Below are 25,389 nucleotides of genomic sequence, written 5' to 3'. Positions count from 1 at the left end.
AAAGATATTAAAGCTCATAAACGAATTTTCAGTAGTTTCTAATTATAAAATTAACTTACAGAAAACGAATATCTTCCCATTAAGAACCCCAAAGCCTTTTTCACTAATGGCCCTGATGGGGAAGTTAACATGTAAAGAAAATATTAAATATTTGGGTATCAACTTCTCTACGGATAATAAGGACTTTTATAACAATAATGTTAAACGAGTATGGGAACACATAATAGCTGATTGTGACAGATGGAAGAATTTAAAACTACCGGTATTAGCAAAAGTATCAATAGTGAAAATGAATATACTACCACGAATGTTATACATATTTAGGTCTGCCCAATTATCAATTTCAAAAACAGTTTTAAACAAATGCATAAAGATCTAGCTAAATTTATCTGGAACCCAAAAGAACTAGAATATCTTATGAGAAATTAATGACCCCTAAAACAAGAGGGGACTTGAGCTACCAAACTTTGAAGCATATTATTTGATTGTAAACGCTAATAAAATTTTAAGAATTGCTAATTATGATGTAACGAATACAACATGGATACCAACTTGGGTGGTCTTGAATCATAAGCATATTTTGGATAGGAAAATAAATCCTAAAGCATTGCCCTTTATGGACAAAATTAGTCTGATAAAATATGGGGTCATGGACCACATAATAACCTGTGTCTCATCTTTGCAAACTTTATTTCAGTCCGTAGATTTATTGCAATATATGATGGTTCTTCAACCTTTCCACAGGAATCCTAATTTTAAACTAAATAATCAGCTGATCGATCTCAGCAAATTTCCATTAATACTTAATCTGACTCTATTTGATGTTTTTAATAAACTTGACTTATCGGCTTTACAAATTAGACAGGAAATGAATCTACCTAGAAGTTACATTGTTATAATGAGACAAGTTAAAGAACTTGCCTTGAGCTACTTTAGGAACTTTAAACCTGCAGCCGGATTTGTGGATAAGTGCTCTGAATTGTGGCAAGCTATCCAACAAGACACTAAATTTATAGCAACTGCATATAAATTAATTAAGGATTTGAAATTTCAGGACAAAATTTTGCTTTCAGAGTATTGGGTAAAAAAGTAACAGTAACAGACAATCAGATATTAAAAGCAATTGATATAACTAGGAAATCAGTTTCTTTTCAAAAACTGATGTACACGCAATTGATGATTTGGAACAATGCATATTACACACATCTTAGATTACATAAATTTAACCCTAGGAATTCTCCAATTTGTCCATACTGTGCAGATCAAACAGCGGATCTTCTTCATATGTTCTGGAGTTGTAAATGCGTATATAAACTTTGGAACTCTCTTAAAGTACAACTGCAAAAGATGGGTTATCAAAGTTCTACACTGTCATGGGAATTTATGATTCTACACATTCCTCCAAGAGAGCTTTCCAGATCACAAACTATTATTTGTATGAATATTTTTTTGCTGATGAAACTCTATATAGCCACAAATTGGCTAGAACCACATAAGACATCATGGAATAATTTTAAGCTTGTGGCTATAAAGCATATACTAGCACATAAATTACTTCTGAAACAAACTAACAAAAATATTAATAACCCAAAATATGGGAAAAGGTCTTCAATATTATATTAGCATGATACTGATTTTAGGAATATATTAAATATAGGAAGCATTTCATGTAGATATTGTATAAATGGTTTGTAGTAGTTATACTGTATTATGTGTGTGATGTTTATTGTATTTTTGTAATGTTTTTGGAAAATATATTTCAATAAAAATTTATTATGGAAAAAAAAAAGAAAACCTCAGAGGAAGTAAGTCTTCCGCAAATACTATTAAAAACAAATGATAAGGAAACAAAAGCAGTTTTTTGTGTCATAGTACTGAGTTACATGTCCCTAAAAACAGACCTTATTTTTATAAGACAGACCCTATTTCTATTTTTTTTTTTATTACTTCTTGAATTCAGTAGTGCAGGAGTCTTCTTTCTATCTTAGAGATTTGTGGCATCTTTTGGAACTTTTGAGAAATTTGGGAAGTTTGGATTACATTTGTTTTTTGATGTCCGTTGATGTTATGTCTGTATATACTTGTATTCCTCATCAAAAAGATTATCTCAATACATTTTCTTGCCTGGGAAATGCTTGGATCAATACTGTTTGTGTGTTGTTAGAGATTGTTCTTAATAACAATTTTTTTAATTCCAGGGGAAGCTCTATAAACCAAAGACAAGAGTGACTATGGGGGCTAGAGTGGCCCCGGTTTTTGCCAACCTGGTCCCAGCCACCTGGGAACATATTCATGTCATTAAACATGAATATTACAGCAAAAGTTTGATGTATAAGGGATTTATAGATAATTTAATTTTTATTTGGAAGGGTGTGATTGGCAAGTTTTATATGTTTTTAAATTATTTGAATGGAAGCACTGAGTTTTAAGGTGGATTTTTCAGTGGATTGGGTAAAGTGATTAACTATCTTGATATTAATTTAAGAACTGAAAAATCCATTGTTGTGCATTACAGTAAAATTTACAGAAAGGACACATTTATCAACAATTACTTGTACTATACCAGTCAGTACCCCTTCCATATTAAGAGAGAGGTGATTAAAGGTCAGTTTATAAGGTTGACAGGTTAACTATTGAGGACACTGTTTTTGCATCTGAGGTAGAATTGGTGACAGAAGTGTTTGTTCAAAGAGGGTATTCTAGCAAACTATTAAGGGACATTATCAAGGAAATGGTAGAGATTAGGAAAGGCAAGGCACAGCCGATCCTACGAGGATCACCTATGGAATTTCAATTAATCCTTTCTAATTCTAACAGGAACATTGATAAATGTTCCCAGAGTCAATTTATGTGAGCATTTCCTCTCCCTATTTGTACTGATTTAGCAGTTATTAGGAAAACCATCTAAAATAACTGGAAAATTATTTTGGGGAACCAAGATATGACTGAAATTTTAGGCAATGCCCCTTCTTTTACCAACAAAGAATCATTTAATCTCAAAAGTTGGTTGGAAAAGGTTAGATATTCTGATGTATGCAGCATTTTTCCACTTGGTACTTTTAAATGTGGAAAATGTAAATACGGCAGATACATTAGATATTGCACCAGTATTTTTATGTATGGAGTAGATACGACTATTGTGGCTAAAGGTAGATATAGCTGTAACTCACAGTGCATTGTTTTGTTTAGCTAGCTGTAAAATGTGCACTAGTTTCTATATTGGTAAAACTATGTGCAAGCTTAGAAGAAAAATTTACCAACACATGCTGGATATTAAAAAGAAGGACAATAACAATGCCTTAGCAAAAAACTCATTGTTATGTGTTAATTTTAAAAGATTTATATAGTTTTTTTTACTTTAAACCAAGTCAATACAGAAGGTTTTATAGGTAATTATAATGTTCAGCTTGAATGTTATGAAGCAGAATTTTAGAGCAGACTTGGAGCTGAAGTCGGGCCTTAATGAACACATGAATTAAAATGTTTTATTTTAGCACAGAAACTATGAATTTTTATTAGAGTTTGTATGTATTTATATCAGATATGTTTACAGTGGTTTTAATTTATGAATTTAGATTGTTTAGACATAAATTTTTAAATAACTGGGTATTTTGTTAAGGATTTGCTTTTCAGTGCTTTACTCTGGTCAGACAAGATCATGTGATTCTTGGCAGTGTTTTTAAAAAGTTTGCAGTGTAATTAAGTTATTTTCTGAAGAAGTACTATGTACAAATAAAGAACGAAAGTGCTAAACTTGGTTTGGATTGTCTGGATTGTTACTTGCCAGTCGGTGCCTGTTCTATAACTTTTGAGTTTGAGTAGTTTTCGATTGCTGTGCTGTATTGGTTTTAAATTAGAAAAAGTAAATGAACAAGTGCATTATTTAACCATATTCAATGAATGTCCTGGCCATGAGTTTGAGTTCACTATTTTAGAAGATGTAGAAACAAACCTGACAGAAGGACCATGGAGTTTATATTTAGAAAAAAAGAACTGCTATGGCAATTGAGGTTAAACACAGGAAGTATACTTGAGTTAAATGAAATTTCATCTGTTACCTGTCTTTTGACTTTAAAAGCATGTATGAGATAAAGCATGAAGTGGGGTATGTTTATGACTTTTGTGATTTTATCTGAATAGTGGAACTATGGTATGGATTTAATGGCAGTATTGGTGATGTGATTAGTGTGAGCTTTTAAATTTCATGTGTTTGATACACAGTGTTATTTGAAAAAGTGTTTTATTTGATTTAGATGAAAGTGCTTATATGTGATATTGTTAATAAATGACAGAGGTAAACATTGCGTTCATGTCTTTTAGTATTTTCTGCGATGATGGGTGTCCAGTTTTAAAGTCAAGATTTAGTACAAACTGTCCGAGTGTTGTTGGTCTGATTTGCACTGTGTGTTTGTGTTAGTGAGTGTGTGTGTGTGTGTGTGTGTGTGTGTGTGTGTGTGTGTGTGTGTGTGTGTGTGTGTCTATATGTGTATGCGTGCGTGCATGTGTGTGTGTGTGTGTGTGTGTGTGTGTGTGTGTGTGTGTGTGTGTGTGTGTGTGTGTGTGTGCGTGTGTAGTTAATTACGGACCCATTTCATCAATGTCCTTATCCTGTTTAAAAGGTTCCTTATGTTTGTGGGATTTTTTTTTAGGTGTGTTTTGGGGTTATATGTGGTCTGGGCTATTTGTGGATAATCATTGTGGGATGCTGAGGTAGCCCAGTTTGCTCAGGGTATATATTTATTGACTAGGAGCCAGCCTTGTGTTTTTTAGGGGAACATTAAATTTCAGTAGCAAAAAACAGAAATTGTACTCAATAGTGTTACATTAGTGTGCCTTTACGGATATGCTGGAGGTCAGTTCAGCATGGGTATTGTCAACTTATTAATGGTTCATGTTAGAAAACCTGAAATATGTACTTAACCAAAATGAATAGGCACACAGAAGGATAAAATGTACACAATTAGCAATTCATACCTATTCAAGTCTCATTTATTAGTATCACCATACACTCTACTACTAATACATGAGACCTGAAGAAGTTTGGATTGGCAATTGCATTTTATCCTTCTGTGTGCCTATTCGTTTTGGTTATTTGTGGACTTTTGGGCACTTTTCTTCTTTTTACTAGTTGAAATACGTACTTAGTTAATACGGGCTTATTACAAATGCAAAACCTCCTATTCCTAGAAAATGTTCACTCTGTGTATGGTCATTTAGTCAGTAGAGAGCCTATACTACCTTACTGTCCAGTTATTTGGAAGAGGTTTCACAAAGCTTTTGTACATGAGTGATACCAAAATGGTGGGTAGCAACTCTAAGGGGATCTGGGTAGGGTGGTGTGGCTCAAGTTGAACTAGTGAAAGCTGGTGACCCCACTTTTGTGCAGACCAATTGTTAATTATTAATTATTGACTCCTTTCACCTTTATATTGTAAAATAAAAAGAAAATGAGACCTGAATAAAAAGCAGCTCAGTGTGTTGCACAGGTAGCCATGTGGTATTCTTAAACACCAAAGTATCTCAACTTTCACTGCTAAAGTCAAGGTGATTTGAGTCATCGTGGCAGGGATCCTAATGTTGTTATGGGGTAATGTCCCATCCCTGTTTAGTTATGGGTGGACTAATGGTTGGGGTGTTGTTCTCCTGGGAGAGCAGTACCTGAGTTTTGTTACGTGTGTGTTGGAGTTGTAAGTGGTCTGGGTTGTTAGTGGGTATACACAGTGGGAATGCTGCAGTAGCCCATTTGCTATGTGTATGTACTATTTGATTAAAAGCTAGGCTAATGTTTTCTCTTTGTATGGTGCAGGTGATTTATGCCCCAGGACCCCAATCTACCCCCAGCATCCAACACTCAATGGTCTGCTACCAACCATGCTTAGAGAGGACCCCGGGGAAATTAAAACTAGACGGACATGACTTGTAAAGGAAAGACAGACTTGAAACACCTCTGGCAGCCACCCACAGATATCCTGGGGAGGCAGGGGAGGAGGAACTGAGACTGCCACATCTTTAACCAAGGTCTGGAATCACTCCACAAAACCCCTGACAGAAATGTAACACAGGATTGTAAGGAAGGGACTCACTTTCATCCCACCACAATGCAAGAATCTCATTGGGACTATCATAGACTTGAAACTGTTCACACGTTAGCTCCAACTCAACTCAAGGTCCACTTTTACAACAACAACAACAAAAGAAGACACCAACAACATCTCCAACACACAAAGATGGAAAAAGCCAAGTAGCTTCTGCTCACCCCCCATCCAGTCATCAATGCTTTCCAAGACAAATGCAAAACTGACATCTGGAAATTATTTCAAAGATCTCCAAAGAAAATAATTTACAACCGCAAAAAATGAATTTCAGGCACTAAGGGAATTGAAAAAAGATAAATCATGTAGAATTATGAAAGTGGACAGAAGAGGTGGCATACTCATCACTGGTATCTCTACCTACAGCAGCAGTATATTAAGCCTCCTGAGCAACTGAGCATATTACGACCCCACGGATATTGGGAAAGTCAGACTGGCATACAAGGAATCCTACTAGAACTCACGAACTTCAGTGAAGAGGAACTCATTAATTAAAACCTACTGGAATTACTAACAGTCACCCACCCTAAACTTCACAACTTTTTCACCATCCTCAAACCACATAAGGACAATAATGACCCACAGTACAGACCAGTTGTTGCAAGTGTAAATTCGATTACAGAACCCATGGCAATCTACCTGGACATCCAAATAAAGCCACTTACTGAGAGTAACAGATCCTTTCTCCTGGACTTCATGAACTTTCTTAGGAATATCCCCATCCAAAGAGACTCCATTTTGGTAACCATTGCTGTGAAGGCTCTATACACAGTACTGTCCCATGATTACTGCATCTAGGCAATCATTAAAGTATACAACCACAGTTGGGCTGCAGTTCCCAGAGAAACAGAGGTACTGGGGATAATCCTGGAACTCCTACTCAAAAACAACTACTTTCAGTTTGAAGGTAAAATCTTCAAACAAATTACCAAAATTGCAATGGGAGCAGCTGTGGCTCCCAGCCTTACTAACACAGCCTTCAGCAGATGAAAACTGAACACATTTACAACTATCCCCACTTTCCTCACATGGCATGCTACTGTCACTTTATAGACATATTCATCATGTAGAACAGTGACCTCGAACAACTTAAGCAGTTATAGGTTCATAAGTTCATAGATTAGTACTAAGCTAACTACCCTTGTGAGACATTTTAAACCTAGCCAATTATCTCTTGTGAGACTCAAACCCTGCACCTTGTGTTTGTAAGACAAACACCTTAACCATTAGGCCACTCTCCCACCCAAATGTCCAGTCCTGCCAGGTCTTGAACCCAGGGTCCTGTAAACCATAGTCAGAGCAATGTATCACTACACCATTATACACCATTTTTTTCTTAATTTACCAACAACAGCTCTGACCATGTGAACTTTTTTGACCTCATCAGCAATTACCTCAATAAAGGAGGACTCACCAACAATACATATTACAAGCTCACCAGGGTAAACCTCTCTTGCATTAAGCATATGCACCTGCATCACATAAAAAGATGTTGTAAAATTGCAAGGCCTGAGAATAGCAAAAGTCTCAAAGGAGATTGAAGACTTGGCCAGGAATATGCATTCTGTTGTAGCTCAGAGCATATCTGAGCATTGCCATTTAGATTCTTGACATAACTATAGAATGCCTTTTGATTGTCTTTGGAATCTTTGGCAATTTTATTTTCATAACTGGCTTTGGAGGATTTTATGAGGGATCTCGGCATGTAAGGGAGTTTTTGCATCCTGGGATTTTCCTCTTTTCTGCAACAGTTTCTTTTTTCTATTTTATAGTTGGTTTATGACAGGGAACCACCAGATTGGCTTCCTTTTTTTGGAGGAGAGTGTTTTGGTTCTATTTGGGATGGCATGATTCATGCACAGGTGGATGTGCTTGTACAGTACCTTAGTGTAGGATTCAACAGTCGAACCTTCAGCTCCTGTCTGCATGGGTGTCTTGAAGTTTGTCACTTCAGACTTGAGTAGCATGAAGTTTGCTTTGGAGAAGTTTTTTATGGATATTGCCTTACTGGGGTGTGGGGGTTGGATGTGGATGTCAAGGGTGATTTGCTTATGGTCAGACCTGACCAATGAGGGGGTAACCACTGGTGTGGAGCATCTATCTCCCATGCTGGTAATGACCAGGTCTAGATATTGGATCCCCTGGTGGGACAATGGATTAGTTGATCCAGGGCATTGGAATTTATGAATTCCAAGAAACGTTGGGAAAAGGTGTCAGTATCCGAGTAGTTTTCCCAGTTAATGTCAGGGTAGTTTAAATCACCCAGTATCAGGGTGTTTGGTTATATCTTAATATTTTACAGTATGTTTAAAAAGGTGTACTGATAATCCTGGGGCATGGTGGGGTATCTGTAGCAAGCTACAATTTAGATTGCAGTCTTACCTAGTGTTAGTTGCACCTGGAGAATTTCAGATGCATTGTGTTGGGCAACTAGCCTGGAGGTGTGAATATCCTTGGTGAATATGGACTCTCCTCCACCTTTAGTGTTTCAGTCTTGGTTTCATGGCCGAAAAATGTGTGGTAATGCCTGGTATTGCAGGGATGCTCTCTGGAGCCTTGAACCAGGTCTCAGTTACTGCAGAGATATCGATGTTCTCCAATTTTAGGAGTGCCTCGAGAGAGTGCATTTTGAGGTTTCGACTTCTGGCATTGAGTTGCATTACCTTCAGATATGAATGACACCAGAAGCTTAGCCAATTATTGAAGTCGATCATTTTGTCGTTATACTGTGGTATCATTCTGGGTGAAGGCAGGATGCTACTCAGGGCTAGGGTCATACCTGCCTGGGCCACATGATCCGAGAGCTCTTCCATGTCTCTTTTCATGTAGTCCAGGGAGGTACATCTCAAGTCATTCACGCCAACATGGACAATGACAAAGTCGTATTTGTACTTGTTGTGGAGTGACTTGAGTGCATGTGTTATGTGGCGGATCCTGGGACCCAACAGGCAACTGATTTTTATTTTCTCCTTGTTCAGCTTGGTGAGTGGGACATCAGTGTGCCTGACTATAGAGTGACCTATGACTAAAGTGTTGGGTACATTATCTTGCCTTAGGGGCTGTTGTTGGTTGGCACACTGGTGTTGTGAGCTATGTGTCACTTTGGTTGTGACTGGTGTTTGTGTTTCAGCTTTGGAGGTCCTTGTTGCTTGGGCAGGTTAATGTTAAGGGCCTCTGCATATGTAGGTTTAGTGTTGCTATGTGTGGATGTTGATGATGTGGGTTTTGAAGGGCTATATGTTGTGTAGTGTAGGTTTTAACCTTCTCCTTTTGACTGTCTAGCACAATCTTGGCTGGAGAGAGCTTTGCTTTCAGTTTGGCTATGTAAGTGCATCTCCTGCACATTGTAGTGTTGGGTGGTAGGAGGAAAGAGTTGTCTGTGTACATGAGGCAGTTGCTGCATTGCCCCAGTATGCCCAGACTCACTAGGTGGACAAGAGAAATCACCAGAAGCTGACCTTTAGCATGCCTGTTTAGGTGCTTTTTTGTAAAGTACAAAAGCTGTTTTCCCTTACCTTTGCAAGGTACTTTGCAATTTTAGGCTGTTTAGTGTCTACAGTTAATTTCTCCTTATTAACAAGGAGAGTTGAGTGCTTGTTTCAGTTTAAGGCTTCCTAGTGCTTTCCAGCAGGTTCTAGAGCAAGTGCTAGTCACAGGGGTTCAGATTTTAGTGCTACTACTGCGAAACCAGCTAGTTCTAAGGGAAAATTTGAAGAGCAGACTCTCTGGAACCTGGAATAGTTTAACCGTAGCCCCGCAATGCTGCATGATGCAAAAAATGTGCAAACACATGCGTTTTTAAGCCAGAAAGTTGAAAGGGATAGAAATCAGCCCAAAATGGCTAACATTATAGAAATCAGCCTAAAATGGCTACAATTACAATTTCAGAGCTGGAAACCACTCCTCTAGTGACAGGCAGTACAATGCTCACCACTCCCACTGATAAGCAGTAGGACTTCCCTCTACCACAGCGAGGTCTGGATAGCTCTGAACACAGAAAATAAAGTCCTGAAACCAGCAAAGCCTGGGATCTGGATTATACTAGCTAGGAAAGGCAGGAAACGAGCAAACAAGATAGTATTTTTTTTTGGTTAAAACAGGCTAAACAATGCATTAATACACTAAATAAACATAGAAAAACTAATGCACTTGAGTGTATAGCCCTAAACAGTAAATACAATTAGAACTCTACAAAAGTAGCAATTTAAAACTTTTTAAATGAAGCAAGGTAAGTACACAACTGAAAAACGATTTAAAAGGCAGTAATACAGTAGAATAAGTAGCTAGTCTACATGTACAGAAAATCTACATATACGGAAAAGCAGCTAAAACACACTAAAACAATTCAGATGCAGTGCAACCTAGAGCACTTGAGTTGTAGCAATATTAAGGCAAATACAGTTTTAATAAATGCACTAAAATGTACTCTATATTTCCAAAATGTTTGAGAAGCATAGTCAGAACACAATGATATTCAGACAATTTTTTTTTTTTGGTTAGGAAAGGGAGAAAGGCGGAACAGAAGGAAAGAAACTAAGTGGTTTGGCCTTCTCAGATGTTCTCTTTGTATTTGGTAGAATGAGCTAATGACACTAGACTGGGAGGAGTGTCCAAGATCAAATTTAGAGTACGGGTGGGCAACTGCAAGGCCAGCAGGTATAAAGACAAGATGGCAATAGGGAGGGTGGGAAACCACTACAAAAATGAGCCAATAGCTATGAAATACAGTACAAGTATGCAGTATACAATAAAATTGCTATAAATATCTAGAATAAGCAATAACTACTACAAATAAGCAAACAACATGCTACTAATTGCTATATATATATATATATATATATATATATATATATATATATATATATATATATATATATATCACAGATCAGCTGCTCCTCCTCAGCTAGCACTGTGTGTAATGGCTGAAACACTCAAGTTAACTTCTTAACAGAAAGTTGAAACCTGAAACAACTTAAAAAAAACTCAAAAGAACCAGTGACATGCTTTCTCCAAGTCGTAGCCCTGGCAACCCAACTAGACAATGACTATAAACAGTAAACTCTGACTGAAGTGGGGGATGGTCTTTGCTAACTATGATGGCCTGGACAATGAGCTCAGAAAACAGCTTCTAACAAACAACTAGGCCCACAACACAATTGGGAATATGGAGAATATTACAGCTACTACCTAAACTATTTTAGGCAGAAAACACTACAGAAATGTTTATCACAAGTGAGCCAATAGCTATGAAATACAGTACAAGTATGCAGTATACAATAAAATTGCTATAAATATCTAGAATGAGCAATAACTACTACAAATAAGCAAAAAAAACAGGCTACTTATTGCTATATATCACAGATCAGCTGCCCAATGCAGCAAGTGCCATTCTGTTTACTTAGAAAGGAAAACAAATAAACTTAAGGCCAGGATAGCCAAACATACCTTTGACATATGCTACAGAATACCCACCAACTCATTGGCAACACATGCCAAAGAAAAAAACAGACCCCCCACCTCTTCAAGTTTCACATCCTAGACAAGGTTGATGACATCTACTAAATGGGAACCCCAATGACAGACTTGAAAAAAAAACAAACTCAAATGGCAGATCAGACTCCAGACAAAAAAGACACCAGGACTCAGTAGCACCAAGTCCATCAATTGCACCTTAAACCTCCACAAACTTGGCCACAAGAGATTTCCCTGAAGGATATTTTGCCACTCCACCCCACAGTGGGAACTAGATGGGATCATGCTCAGAGCACTAAAAATATAGCTTAGCAGAAGAAGTAGAACACCACAGAGGGAGGAACTAATAGACAAACAGATGCAGTTTATTTATTTATGGATAAGCAGACCCTAACCCTTCAGGATCTGAGCCCAGTTTGTATCCACCAAAAACTCCCAAAGCTCTGGGAAAGGTAACCATTGGTGTTTTGTTGTTTGCTACAGAAGAATGAGACTAAATGACTTAATACTTTTATTTTTGAGAAAATGTTTTTTGCTGTAGGTACATGTATTTTTGGGAAATTAGTTTTAGCTGTGTTTGTATGGTCTAATTTGAAGCCTTTAGCCAGTCTTTGTAAGCATTCAGTTCATGGCTATTTTTCTGTTCATACTCTCACACACATTTTGACACAAGTATGATCACTTTAAATTTATGCCACATATCATTCGGCGTAAACTAATCTAGCCATATTTATAGACTATCCCTTGTAGCTCATTCCATCTACCCAATCCTTCTACCCTGGAGGACTTAGCCACTCAGTCCCCCCCCCAATTCCTCTGCCATACATACCCAACCTTTGCTTTAACTTTAATTGTAAAAGCTAACCCCCTTGTAGAACAGCATTAACCCAGTAAATCATTAAACACTGATCAAAGTCAAGCCTAACTTGACCATTTTCAGCTTCCCCCTTTCCTTCCCTTGCTTATGACACCCAGGGAGCTGAACTCCCACTGTTAGCACATCCATAAAGTACTGTACAGTTCGGACTTCACTTCTATATTTTAATTTGAAAATCCAAACTAAAAAAGACGCATTATCCACAGCTTGTACCCACATGGAACACAAGCTTGAGTCATGCCGTTTCACTGAATTGTTAAAAAACTCCCCATAACACCATTAAACTTGCAAATCAGGACCCTCAATAATTAGAAAAATGCTTTTAGGCCAAACAGCTATTTTGATCACCCCTACACCTCTCCCCCAGACATACCTCCCATTAGCAGTCCAGGCTTCCTCCTCAGAATGATTGATTCAGTCAGGTACACTACTCACGTGGTAATTTCATGTATAGCACCAATGGCCCTTGGTCAGATAGCCTTTGTTCCTGAACCCCCCCCCCACTCCCCCAATATAGCATGCATAACGTACTGCTCTGGCACCCCCAACCATTGGTGAGCCCCAGATTTAAAAGGGAAGGGACATTACTCCAGGACATTAGGATCCCTGCCATAGTAACAAATCACTTCAGAGTAAGCTGCAAAAGCCGAGATAATTTTCTGTCTAAGAATAACAAATGACTACCCATACCAACATTTAGCTGGTCTTTAATTTGGGCTCATTTCATACACATATATGAAAAGGGTCAGCAATTTAACTAACATTTCACACAGAATAGAAACCAACAGGCTTCACCAATTCCACTGGAACCACTCCACCCTATCCGGATCCCCTTAGAGTCACTACCCAACATGTTATCACTAGCATACACAAATTTCCATAGTCCTGTCTCAAATAACTGGATAATAAGGATAGTTAGGCCTTCTGCCAACTACGTGACCATGCACACAATGACCACTTTCTAAGAACAGGAGGTTTAGATTTTAAATAAACACATTTTAACTAAGGACATAGTTTAGGTATTGTAGCATGAAGCATTAACAAATTGGCAATACCCACGCTGCACTGACTCCCAGCATATCCATAAAGGCACATAAATTTAACACTATTGAATACTATTTATGTTTTGAATACTGAAGCACAGTGGGACCTTAAAAACATGAGGATAGCTCCCAGTCAATAAGTACATACCCTGAGCAACACAGGCTATGTCAGCATTCCCACCATGTTTACCCACTAACAAACCAGACCACTTATACTTCCAACATGCACCAAAAAAAAACAAGCACTGCTCTCCCAGGAGAATGGCACACCCAACCATCAGTAAGCCCCCGACTAAATAGGCATGGGAGATTACACCAAGACATTAGAATCCCTGCCATGATAACTTGAATCAACTTGGCATTAGCCATAAAAGCCAATGTACTTTGATGTTTGAGTACCATGACTACCTGTGCCAACACACTGAGCTGTTTTTTATTTAGGGCTCTTTTTTTGTTACAATACAAAGGGGAAAAGGAGCAATAATTAACTAACAGTCCACCCAAAAGAGGAACCACCAGCTTTCACTAAATCCGTTTGTGCCACAGCACCCTACCAAGATCCGATTAGAGTCACTACTTGCCATTTTGGTATGACTCATGTACACAAACTTCCATAAACCTCTCCCAAATGACAAGACAGTAAGTAGGAATAGGAGGTTTTGGGTTTGTACTAAGCACCTTTTAACTAAGGATATATTTGAGGTATTGTAACACGAAGAGTTAATAAGTCAACAATACCCATGCTGAACTGACCTCCAGCATATCCATAAAAGAACACTATTTTAGCACTGTTATTTCTTTATTTATATATATTTATTTGACATTTGTTAACTGGGTTGGTCCAACTGAGCTCAAGCCCATTTTCAGTGGGGACCTGAAGAGAAAAGCTTCAAATATTCAAATACTAATACAGTTATATAAAAAATAAGCAGATTAAAAATGTATACATTTATATAACAGTAGGCAAAGTAAAAATAAACAATGAGATGAAACACAAAACAATGACAGAAAAAAAATCATGAAACATAATTATATTACATATAATAAACCAATAAATGGGAATTAAACTATTGTACATATTGATACATGTAAAACTGTTTAGGCCATGACATTATGATAGTGTTTGCAGGTAAAAGTAGCAGAGCACGAATTTAGGAGGACAAGGAAGAGGTAAGGGATTATGTTGGGTCATGACAAGGGCATATCCATGGTTTAGCTGGAAAAGTTTTTATTTCTTTTTTGAAACTATTGGAGTGTGTAATGCATCATATGTTGAGTGGGAGTTTGTTCCTATTGTGAAATACTGAATATTTGTATAATATTTTTACCAGTAGTTTTATTGGGTTTGTATAGTTGTAGAAGTAGTTTGTCTGTACTACGGAGTGGGTGCATAGGAGTATAGTACGACTCAAGATTTGATAGGGAGTGGTAGGCTGAGGATTTGTTGGGTAAAAAGTGAGTTATGTGGAGTTGTGAAAGTTGAAGTTGATGGGGGAATTCAAGCCACTGAAGGTTCTTTAGTGCCAAGCCGTGGTGAGAGGTATGTGGTAGGTTTGAGCAGATTTTGCATTTTTATTGGATGCCTGTTCCAGTTTAGTAACTAAGGAAGAATGAAGGTTTGTAAGGACTGGAGCAGCATAGAGAAGGCTAGGAAGTAGATAAGCTTGAGCAAGGAGCGTCTATAGTCAAGAGTTAGGAATTTGTTGTTCCTACAATGGAGGCCACATTTTTGGTTTGTTTTTTAACAGATTGTTGGATATGGAGGCCAAATGTTAATTGATCATCTGTTATCATACCAAATTGCTTTGTGTGGGATTCAAGATGATGTTTTTATTAAAGGATGAGATGGTAAAGTTGGCTTTGAGATGTGATAGTGATTTTGGGAGAAAGAGTAAAAGTTTAGTCTTTTTAGGATTTAAAGTAAGCTGATTTTCAGTGAGCCATCTTTCTACAGAGAGAAACGAGTTTTGGGTGAGAGTGTGAAGTTCAGTAATACCTTCAGGGAAGTAAATGAGTGTAGAATCATCTGCATACTGAATTAGAGTGGAGTGAAAGCAAGATGTATAGAGGCCATTAGTAAAGGTGTTGAATAGAAGGGGTCCCAGGATGGAGCTCTGGGGAACACCTGTATGGATAGGTAGGAAGGGGGAGCAGGAAGACTGCCATCTGACAAACTGTAGTCTGTTTGAGAGATAGCTGGAGAACCATTCAAGAGTGTAAGCAGAGAGATTAAGGTTGGATAGTTTAGTTAGGAGTTTAGAATGGGAAAACATGTCAAAGGCTTTTGACAGGTCTAAGAATAGACATGAGACAAGTTTGTTATTACCACAGGCTTCAGCTACTGTATGAGTGAAAGATGAGGGCAGTAGTAGTACTGTGATTTGGATGGAAGCCATGTTGGGTAGGTGTCAGTAATTTTTCATGGATAAGAAATCTGAGCAGCTGTGTGTATACATTTATTGAGGATTTTTGATATAGGGGAGAGAATATCTGTGGGTCTAAAATTAGAGGGGTCAGTGGAATTGCCTCCTTTGTGTAGGGGTATTGCATAGAAGAATTTCCAGATATCAGGAACAGAAGCTTCACAAATTGATCTATTGATAAGTATAGAAACTGGATAGGCTGTGGAGTCAGCTGCAAGTTTGAGAAAGAGGGGGCAGAAGATTATCAGCTGAAGGAGAACATGGTTTTAGTTTATGGAGGAAAGATTTTTATATAAGAGGTGGGGATAGGTTTAAGAGAGAAGAGGCTTTGGTTAGAAGGTGTTGGGAGGGATAGTGGAGTCGGAGTGCTGGTTTGTGTTGGCCAGTTTATGGATAGTATCAATGAAGTAATGGTTGAGGAGGGAGGCAGTATCCTGTGCACATTTGTTGGGGTGAAGATTGTGAGTTTGAGGGCTTCCAGGGTGAAGGATAGAACTGATAGTTCTCCAGAACTTTTTGGGATTTAAGTGATGGCTAGTTTGGGATTTATAGTAAAATTTTTTCTTGTCATTATAGATATGTTTTTTAGTACAGTTTCTAAGTTCTTTAAAAAAACTGACGGTGAGTAGAAAATTTGGATTTTAGCCATGTTTTCCAAGCAGAATCTCTCTTATGCATAAGGAAATGAGTATCTTTTGTTAGCCAGGGGGCATAATTTGATTCTATTCTTATTTTTTGTTGGGGTGCTAGTGTGTTGAGGAAGTCTAGGAAGATGTGGTTGAATTTTGAATGGCATCGTGAAGGGAAAGACTATGCAAGCTGGATCAATTTATTGATGAGACTCTTTCATTAAACCTTGTGCAGTTAAAGTTAGTTTATGGCAGTCTTTATAGAGATGAGGTCTGTATAGTTGTGGAGAGTGTTTTTGGGTATAAATGGGTAGGTGATCGCTTAAAGTATCAGGAAGTGTACTAGGGTTGTAATAGGGATGACTGTCGGTAGTCAGTATCCACTCAAGGATTGTGCTGGAGTTGGAATGTTTATTCAAGCAAGCTGGGGTTGTGATGAGCTAGGTAAATCCAAAGAGATTGATATTTTGGTTAGGGGAGTTAGTGCTTAGTGTTTTCCAGTCAATATTTATTTCACCCAGTATGACAGTTTCATAGGGTATGTTTAGTGAGATCCAGGACATTATGTTTTGAAGAACAGGGATGTTTTTTGCCTGGTGGGATATAGAGGGAAGCAATAGCAAATTTTTGTTGGTGTTTATGTGGCAGTTAATTATGAGTAGTTTAGCAGGGTGGAAAGTAGGTGGATGGGTGGATAAGGAGGAGAGGTTTAGTTGTTCAGAGTAGAGTATGGCTACACCACCTCCTTTTTTGAGATACACAAATACAATTTGTGTTTTTTTGCTACTAAAGTGTAATGGTTCCCTAAAACTCATGGGGCTGGCTCCTAGTCAATAAATGCATACCCTGAGAAACCCGGGCCACCTCAGCATCCCAACTGTGATTACCAACAAATAACGCAGACCACTTATACACCCAATTCCAACTGTGATTACCAACAAATAACGCAGACCACTTATACCCCCAACACACACCTAAAAAATTAAAACCTACAAACACAGGGAACCTTTTAAAAGGATAAGCACAATGATGAAACAGGTCCATGATTAACCACACACACAGTTTCAAAACAGACTAACAATGCTCAGATGGTTTGTATTAAACCACAAATTTAAAACTGGCTATCAGTTGTACAAGAATGCAGGGCTAAACACCATACCCAGCTAGAGAAAATATAAATGGACACACTCCAAACTATCAGATCTGAGGAAAGATACACAAATGCAAAACCTAATTTAGATGACCACAACAATACTGGATTCTACTGTTAATGTGTGGATTTGTAAGACTTCTCAGATGGTTTAATAGAACACTTTTTTTATACTTTTAAAATGTTTATTCATCAATTTCTCTCTGCATGACCTTTTAATGTATTAAGTTTAAATGGGGTGTTAACAAGAAAGAATATTTTTCATCCACTGTACAATGTGATGACAGGAAGGGGTCTATATTACATTATCAAATTTTCAAAACTTTGAATCTGATATGGTCGACACCATATAATCGAAGTCTTGAAACAGCGGAAATGTAATAAAACACAACAACCTACAAAAACAAAGCATATAAATGCTCTAAGCAGGGGGGCAAGGCCCCCTGCACCCCCCACATCCTCCTCTACATAAATATACCAACTCTGAGACTGCACTACAGTGCAGAAAAGAGAAAGCTTCCCTTTCTGCACTGTACAGAGATCTCTGTTAAAAGATTTGAAGTTTCAAGACTTTGATCATATGGTGTCAAAAATATCAGATTCGAAGTTTTGAAACTTCAATCTTCTGGTATAGACCCGAAAGGAAAGAATACTTGTAGAATCTGTAATATGCAATGTAGTTTCATGAATGGAATGGAACCCATACCCATTCAAACAGGGTGACAACATGGGTGGACCAATAAGACATGGGATCCCTTCTAAGCATGCCCACTTAATGTTCATGGGCAGTGACAGCCCTAAGCTCAGCCCCCAAAAATTGTATTCAAAAACACAAAAATATCACATATTGTCATCTAAGCAGCACTCATCTGCCTAATAAAGCATCTGATGTTGTAAATCTTTGTTCTTTCCTTACAACTAGGACCTCGATTCTGTCCTCAGAACTGATACTGCCATTTCCCAGCTTGCGCAAGCCAAAAACTCATAGCTAAACCTACTCATAACGCCCCTCTCCTAGTTACTCCAGATCTCTTTTACCACATTCCTAGTCAGATGTGCTAGCCATCTCTCTCAAAGCTAAGTAATAAATTGTTAATTTTAAGACAGTTTCTCTTCAAAATTATTTAATTTTTAGTCAAGATAGCCTTTTCTTAATATCGCCTATAATCTAAGCCTATTTCCTACCCTTTTCCTTGGTAATTTAATTTTTTTTTTACCTTTGTTGGTACTGTCCCACTCTCCTGTCTTTGACAGGCCTTTCCTTTCTACTAGTGGTATTTTTTTTAAATAACATCATTGGTATTTTCTCCCTTATTTTTTCTGTAGGATAGCCTTGTTGCCTTACTATATCAGCCAAAGCTAAGATGGGATTTAAACAGTGTGGCAAGTGTATGTCGACTGTTTGAGCATGGATCATATAAGAGCTGACTGTGACATTTGTGCTAATTTTAGAAATTGTACACTAGCAGAATGTAATAATAAACTTATCTTAAAAGGTTTACTCAAGGCACCTTTTTCAGAGGGTCTATCTGGGTCAGAGGTCTCACCACCTCCAAAGACAAAAAAAAACATAAGGAAAAACGGATTACTCATGGCACCTTTTTTGGAGGCTCTATCTGGGTCCAAGGTCTCCCCCCTCCAAAGACCAAAAAACATAAGGACAAACGGAGTCACTCAGTTCCTGCATCTCCGTCAGTTACGGAACTGAGCCGGCTCTGTGCTTCCTCTTTGCAGATCTCTTTGGCACCAGGCTTTGTGTCTTCTCCCTCGGTGCCATCCATGATATTCACCCCTATTTCGGCTCTGACCTCAGCACCACTGACTTTGGTGCCGTCCTTGGATCTGACATCAGCTCCGATGGCTGTACCTGCTTCGGCATCATCCCCAGCCACTGTGCCGACAGTTTTTTCAGCACCATTGGCTCCAAAACTTGAAAACCTGCCAAGGGCAAGATACCTCTGGTGCATACTGTCTCGGTGCCGACAGCAGTGTTTTCTCTGTCAGCACCATCCACCCTTGCTGCATCGGCTCCGGTGGAACTGATGCTCTCCTGAAGTAGTGTTTGGACCATCCGTACCTTGGTACCTAGCCCATCACCTGTTTTCTCGCTGGTGCCGTCTATGTCCATGGCTCCGATGGCTTCCAGTTCTCTCAGAGCTCCTGACCTGGAGGTGGGCTCCTCACGGCAAGGTGTGACCCCAGTTCCGATGTTCTCCCTCCCGGTTCCGGACTCCCATCCCTCCTTAGGTGGACCTGCATTACAGGTAGTGGACTTACTGTCAGCACCAATGACATCAGAATCAGAACCCTCCTCTAGAATGCTCCTCTCACAACCCTCTATTTTGGGACCCCGGGCACGGGAGTCACAAGAACCCTCTTTGAAGGGAACCCCTTCTCTGGAGTCCTCCTCAGAAGATCCCACTGGGGAGCCACCCCGGAAGAAACAGTGCAAGAGGAAGCACCTTAATTCATCAGAGGAATCTATCACCGAAGACACTGATTGTGATGAGGGGGAAGGGTCTCCCCCAGCCGACATCTCATTCAGAGACATTCTCAAAATCCTCAAGCAGTGGGGAGACTGGAAGTCCTATAACCCTTCTTCTGAGGAATTGGTGGTCCTGCAGGCCTTCTGTGCCCAGCCATCTACTTCCTGGGTGACCCCACTGATAGATGACCTTGTTAAACTTATTGTGTAGTGTGCCTGGATGGCCCCAGACAACATAGGACCTGTCCCCTCGGAGGCCAGACAAAAATTTTATCTACACCTGAAGACCAGCCCCACTGGTCCTAGCAGTTGACATTTGATTCTATGGTGATGATGGCGGCCACCAAGAGGGAACTGGCAGAAGATACTTCCACCATCCATCCTCCAAACAGAGAGTCCTGTACCATGGACAGACTAGGGAAACAGACCTATGCTTCAGCGACATTCGCCATTCAGTCACTGAACTATCTGGCACACTTTACTCGTCTTCAAAGAGACCTAATTTCTGAAATGTCTTCCTCTTTGGTGGGGTACTGTCTGAAGTGCATGATACTGTCGCCTCGCAGCTAGCTACCCTTGAATCCATCTCGAACTCCTCAATGTGTTTGATATCTTACTACACTGAGGGGGCAGCTCAAGCTGCCGTATCAGGTGTTGTCATGAGATATAATGCTTGGATGCAGTTGTGTGACTTTGCAGACCCCTTTAAATCTTCCTTCGTCAATGCACCTGTCGAGAAATCTGCACATTTTGGACCCAAAGAACGAGACACACTTACATGTAGTGAGAAAGACGTAAAGACCTTGTCTGCTGTGGGCATACGCCTTTCCAACCCCCAGAGGTGCTACTCCAGGAAATAGAAGAGAGGGAAAATGTGGTTCAAGAAATCCCAAGGACCTTTTCGTGACACTTGTGGTGAACAATCCCCCTGGGGCAGAGGGGGCAACTCATATGGAAGATGTCTCTTTCGGGGTAGAGGGGGTCCACGTAACCAGGGCACTAGAGATTCTTTCTCCAGCAGACCCTACCAGCACACCAGAGCAGCGGCCCGATTGCTTCCCTCTGGAAGCTGTCGGGGGTCATTTTTCTCTGCATCTACTAGCCTGACATCTTATTACTACCGATGTTTGGGTGCAGATAATAATATCCAGAGGCTACCAAATACCTTTCGACTTAACTCCCAGACCCGTCATATGAATCCCCGATGTACCACCCAATCAGAGGGAATTAGCAGCCTTAAAGATAGAAAAGCTGCTAAGGAAATGAGTCATCCAACCAGTCCCACCTGACCAGACTAGATGTGCTGTATAGACCTACAGGATGCATACTACCACATAAAGATGGATCACCTCTTCCGGGTGGGAGCCAGTCACTACCAGTTCAGGGCACTGCCATTCGGTCTCTTGACAGCCCCCCGAGTGTTCACCAAATGTATGGCAGTTGCGGTAGCTCATCTTTGACTACAAAGATTCCAGGTGTTTCCCTATCTAGATGATTGGCTCCTTACCGGTCCGACCAGGAATCTTCTAGTCTGCAGCCTCTTTTACACTCAAGCTCTCACTCTCCACTTGGGGATTACAATCAACAAAGACAAATCTCAAATGTCCCCATTGAAGACATTGAAATTTATTGGAGCGGTCTTCGACACAACATCCTGTCAAGCTTCTCTCCCCCCTCACAGGCTTTTGAAAATAAGACACCAAATCCAAGACCTTCTTCCTCAGACTTATATACCAGCATGTCTTGTACTGCAACTCTTGGGCTCCATGGCAGCTGCCATTACGTTAGTACCACTGGCGAAATTGCACATGAGTATCCTCCAGTGGCTCCTTTCTGCACAATGGTCGTTGATAACTCACCCACTCAGCCACATGATATGCCTTATAAACCGTTGCAAGGAAGAAATGCTATGGTGGCTGAATCCACAAATGAATCTTTGGTGTCGACCTTTCTGTCTTCCCCAGCCCATGGCCATGGTGACCACGGATGCTTCACTGTTGGGGGGGGGCATTTCCAGGGAAAGACTATCCAAGGCACCTGGTCACCCATGGAGGCCAACTTGTACATAAATGTCCTGGAACTGAGGGCAGTTCTCTTAGCATTGCAAGCATTCCATGCATCCCTTCCCTCGGGGACCATTGCAGTTCAGTCAGACAACATGTCAGTCTTCTGGTATATCAACAAGCAAAGCAGAACCAGGTCTTACTCCCTGTGTCAGGAAGCCATGAGAATTTGGCACTGGGTGATAGTTTCCAACCGCTTTCTTATAGCAACACACATTCCTGGATGTTCCAACCTTATTGCGGACAATCTGAGCAGGAACATCCCGATGCCTCATGAGTGGTCCCTCAACCCAGTAACAGCAGATCGGATCTTCCAGCGCTGGGGCAAGCCTTGCTGCAACTTGTTTGCTTCCCCTCTAAACTACAAATGCAGAAGCTATTTTGCCCTGATTCCCCCCTCAGGGGGGAACCACCGAGGGATGCTCTAATGCACGATTGGTCCCCGGATCTTCTGTATTCATTTCCCCCGTTTCCCCTCATCCCAGAATTTCTCCAGAAAGTTCAGAGGTTGAGAAGTAAAGTGATCCTCATTGCCCCCTACTGGCCACGTCAAGTCTGGTTCCTGTTTCTATGGCCTCATCTGATTCACAGCCCGTGGATCCTGGATCATTCCCAGGACCTGTTTTCTCATCCTCAGAGACTGATTCATCCGAACCTGCACAGTTTCAAGCTCACAACTTGGTACCTTCACTTCCAATGATTGCCAGGCTGCCTAACATCCCATCTCCTGTTCATGAAATTCTTCTGGCCTCACACAAACCTTCCAATAGAAAAGTTTATTCTAGTAAATGGACTAGGTTCTCTATTTCGGCCAAAGACCAGAACTTAGACCCTTTCTCTATGCCTATTCAAAAGATCCTACGATTCCTGACTACTATTTTACATGCAAGAGCCTCAGCTTCAATGATCACTGTACATTTAGCAGCTGTTGCCAGTTTTCATAGTGGTCTTGATAATTCTTCAGTTATGTCACACCACCTATACAAGACCTTTTTGAAGGGAGTATTACATGTTAAACCTCCCTTAGAACCCTGGGACTTGAATCTGGTGCTTCAATCTCTCACAGGTTCTCCCTTCGAACCCTTTGATTCATGTGATTTGAAATTTTTGTAATGGAAAACAATACTCCTAATAGCACTTACCTGAGTGAGAAGAGTATCTGAGCTGCAGGCCTTGAGTGTCAAGAGTCCTTACTTGATCTTCCATACGGATAGGGTGTCCCTTCGTACTGACCCTTCTTTCTTGCCCAAGGTCATTTCTGCCTTTTCCATTAACCAATCTATTGACCTGCTGGTTTTCTGTCCTCAGCATTCTGATAGAGGGGAGTACTTTTTGCACACCCTTGATGTGCATCGGTAGCTTCATTGTTATTTAGACAGGACTAAATCTTTCAGGAAAACAGATCAATTGTTTGTGGCCTTTGCAGGACCCAGATTGGGTAAACCTGTTTCCAAAATGACTTTATCCTCTTGGCTTAGAGACGTCATTACCTTTATCTACCAACAGAATAAGCTACCCTTACCTTCCAGAATAAAGGCTCATTCTACCAGATCTATGGGTACTTCTGTAGCTTTTCATTCCAGAGCCTGTATGGATGATATATGCACAGCAGCCACTTGGGCAAGACCTCATACCTTTATATCTCATTACAAATTGGATTTGACCTCCAGGGGACAAGCATCTTTTGGTTCTATGGTGCAGAGGAATATCCTTCCTTAGGGCCACCCAGGACTGAAGTAGCTGGGGACTCGGTCCTAGCTGTAATGAAAGAACAAAGATTTACAACATCATATAAAGAAGTTATGTCTTACCATAACGTTCTGTCTGTGTTTTAGATCTTTGTTCATTCATTACTACCTGCCCTCCTTCCCCCTACCTTGACTCCTGGTGCACTTTAGAAACTCCTGGCTAGGATATTTCCTCAGGCAGAGCCTCCTACTATCTTTTCTATTACTACATCTTTTATCTAAGATGGGCAAACTCGATCTGGAGTAACTAGGAGAGGGGAATTATGGGTAGGTCTTAGTTGAGAGTTTTTGGCTTGTGCGAGCTGGGAAACGGCCATATCGGATCCGAGAACGGAACCGAGGTTCTAGCTGTAATGAATGAGCAAAGATCTACAACACAGATGGAATGTTATGGTAAGACATAACTTCTTTTTTTTTGGACTTCAGGAGAACTGAGCATGACTCTTTCTTTTACTGAGCATGAGGGAGAAAAAAGCCAACCCACACACCAAGGGCATAATCAAGCAACAACAATAACTGCATTGAAAACTGGATACCCGAGCTGCAGGTCTAAACAGGAATTGTTAAGTCTTTACCCCACCTTAAGGCAAGTTACGTAGTATCCAAGTAGCCTTCTCCTCAACACCATCCTTTGGTAGTTGAGAAATAACTTACTACAACAGGACTGAGGCAGCACTCCACTCATTTAAAATGTTTCTAAATGCCTCTAATGTATAAATCATCTTTTGTATTATGGCTAGCATGGCTGCATGTCACAAATAATGCAGATGGTGGTGATTTTACTCAGAGTGCAGTCATGGACTGTGGAAATCAAAAGATGCAGCACTAGCTCAGTCTTGCTTAGCATTTTTTTTAATTTACAGATAAGGTATAATGGGGACAATAATCTTGTATATTTTTTATTTGCTTGTGGTTGATTTCAGCTTGTTATTGAGTAAAAAATGTCAATATCTAATGTGATAAACTGCAAGAATAACATAGGTATTCTATGTTGAAGAACACTGCATAATCAGTAGCCGTTGGTTGGGTCAGCTCCAGTTTGTTGACCTGAACAGAATATATTAGCAAATTAATGTGATACATCTTCTCAGCTGTATGTAACAGTTATATTTTAAGACAGCTTTTGACAATAGTTTTCTTAATTTTGTTCTATTTTGTTGCAGAAACATAACTCTTTAATAGCTGAAAACAGCCTGTTCTGCAGCCATTTGCAGTATCTGGACAAAGGCAAGAACTGGATTAAGCACTGGGTGACCATTCCCAAGAGTGAGCCACTTGTTCTGTATCTCCTTGGAGGCAGTCAGGTATAAACCTTCATATAAATATTACTTAGTCCAATAAGCATAAGTTGCTTCATACAGAATAAAAGTATTAAATGTGGAAATTGTCTTTCTTTTAAGCAGCAAG

General features: G+C 39.7%; 1 protein-coding gene across 1 annotated transcript in view; it reads left to right on the top strand.

The window, feature by feature from the left end:
- FGD3 (FYVE, RhoGEF and PH domain containing 3) overlaps positions 1-25,389 on the top strand; it is a 1,715,774-nt gene that overhangs the window by 1,597,482 nt on the left and 92,903 nt on the right. Inside the window, exon 18 of the mRNA XM_044078146.1 lies at positions 25,146-25,286. Coding sequence (XP_043934081.1) covers positions 25,146-25,286 — 141 coding nt within the window. The remainder of the gene's footprint in view (positions 1-25,145; positions 25,287-25,389) is intronic.

The sequence above is a fragment of the Protopterus annectens genome, chromosome 7.part0, assembly GCF_019279795.1.
Source record: "Protopterus annectens isolate FY-2018-M chromosome 7.part0, PAN1.0, whole genome shotgun sequence".
In the NCBI taxonomy this organism is placed as follows: domain Eukaryota; kingdom Metazoa; phylum Chordata; order Ceratodontiformes; family Protopteridae; genus Protopterus; species Protopterus annectens.
This window is presented reverse-complemented; position numbering and strand designations above follow the sequence as displayed.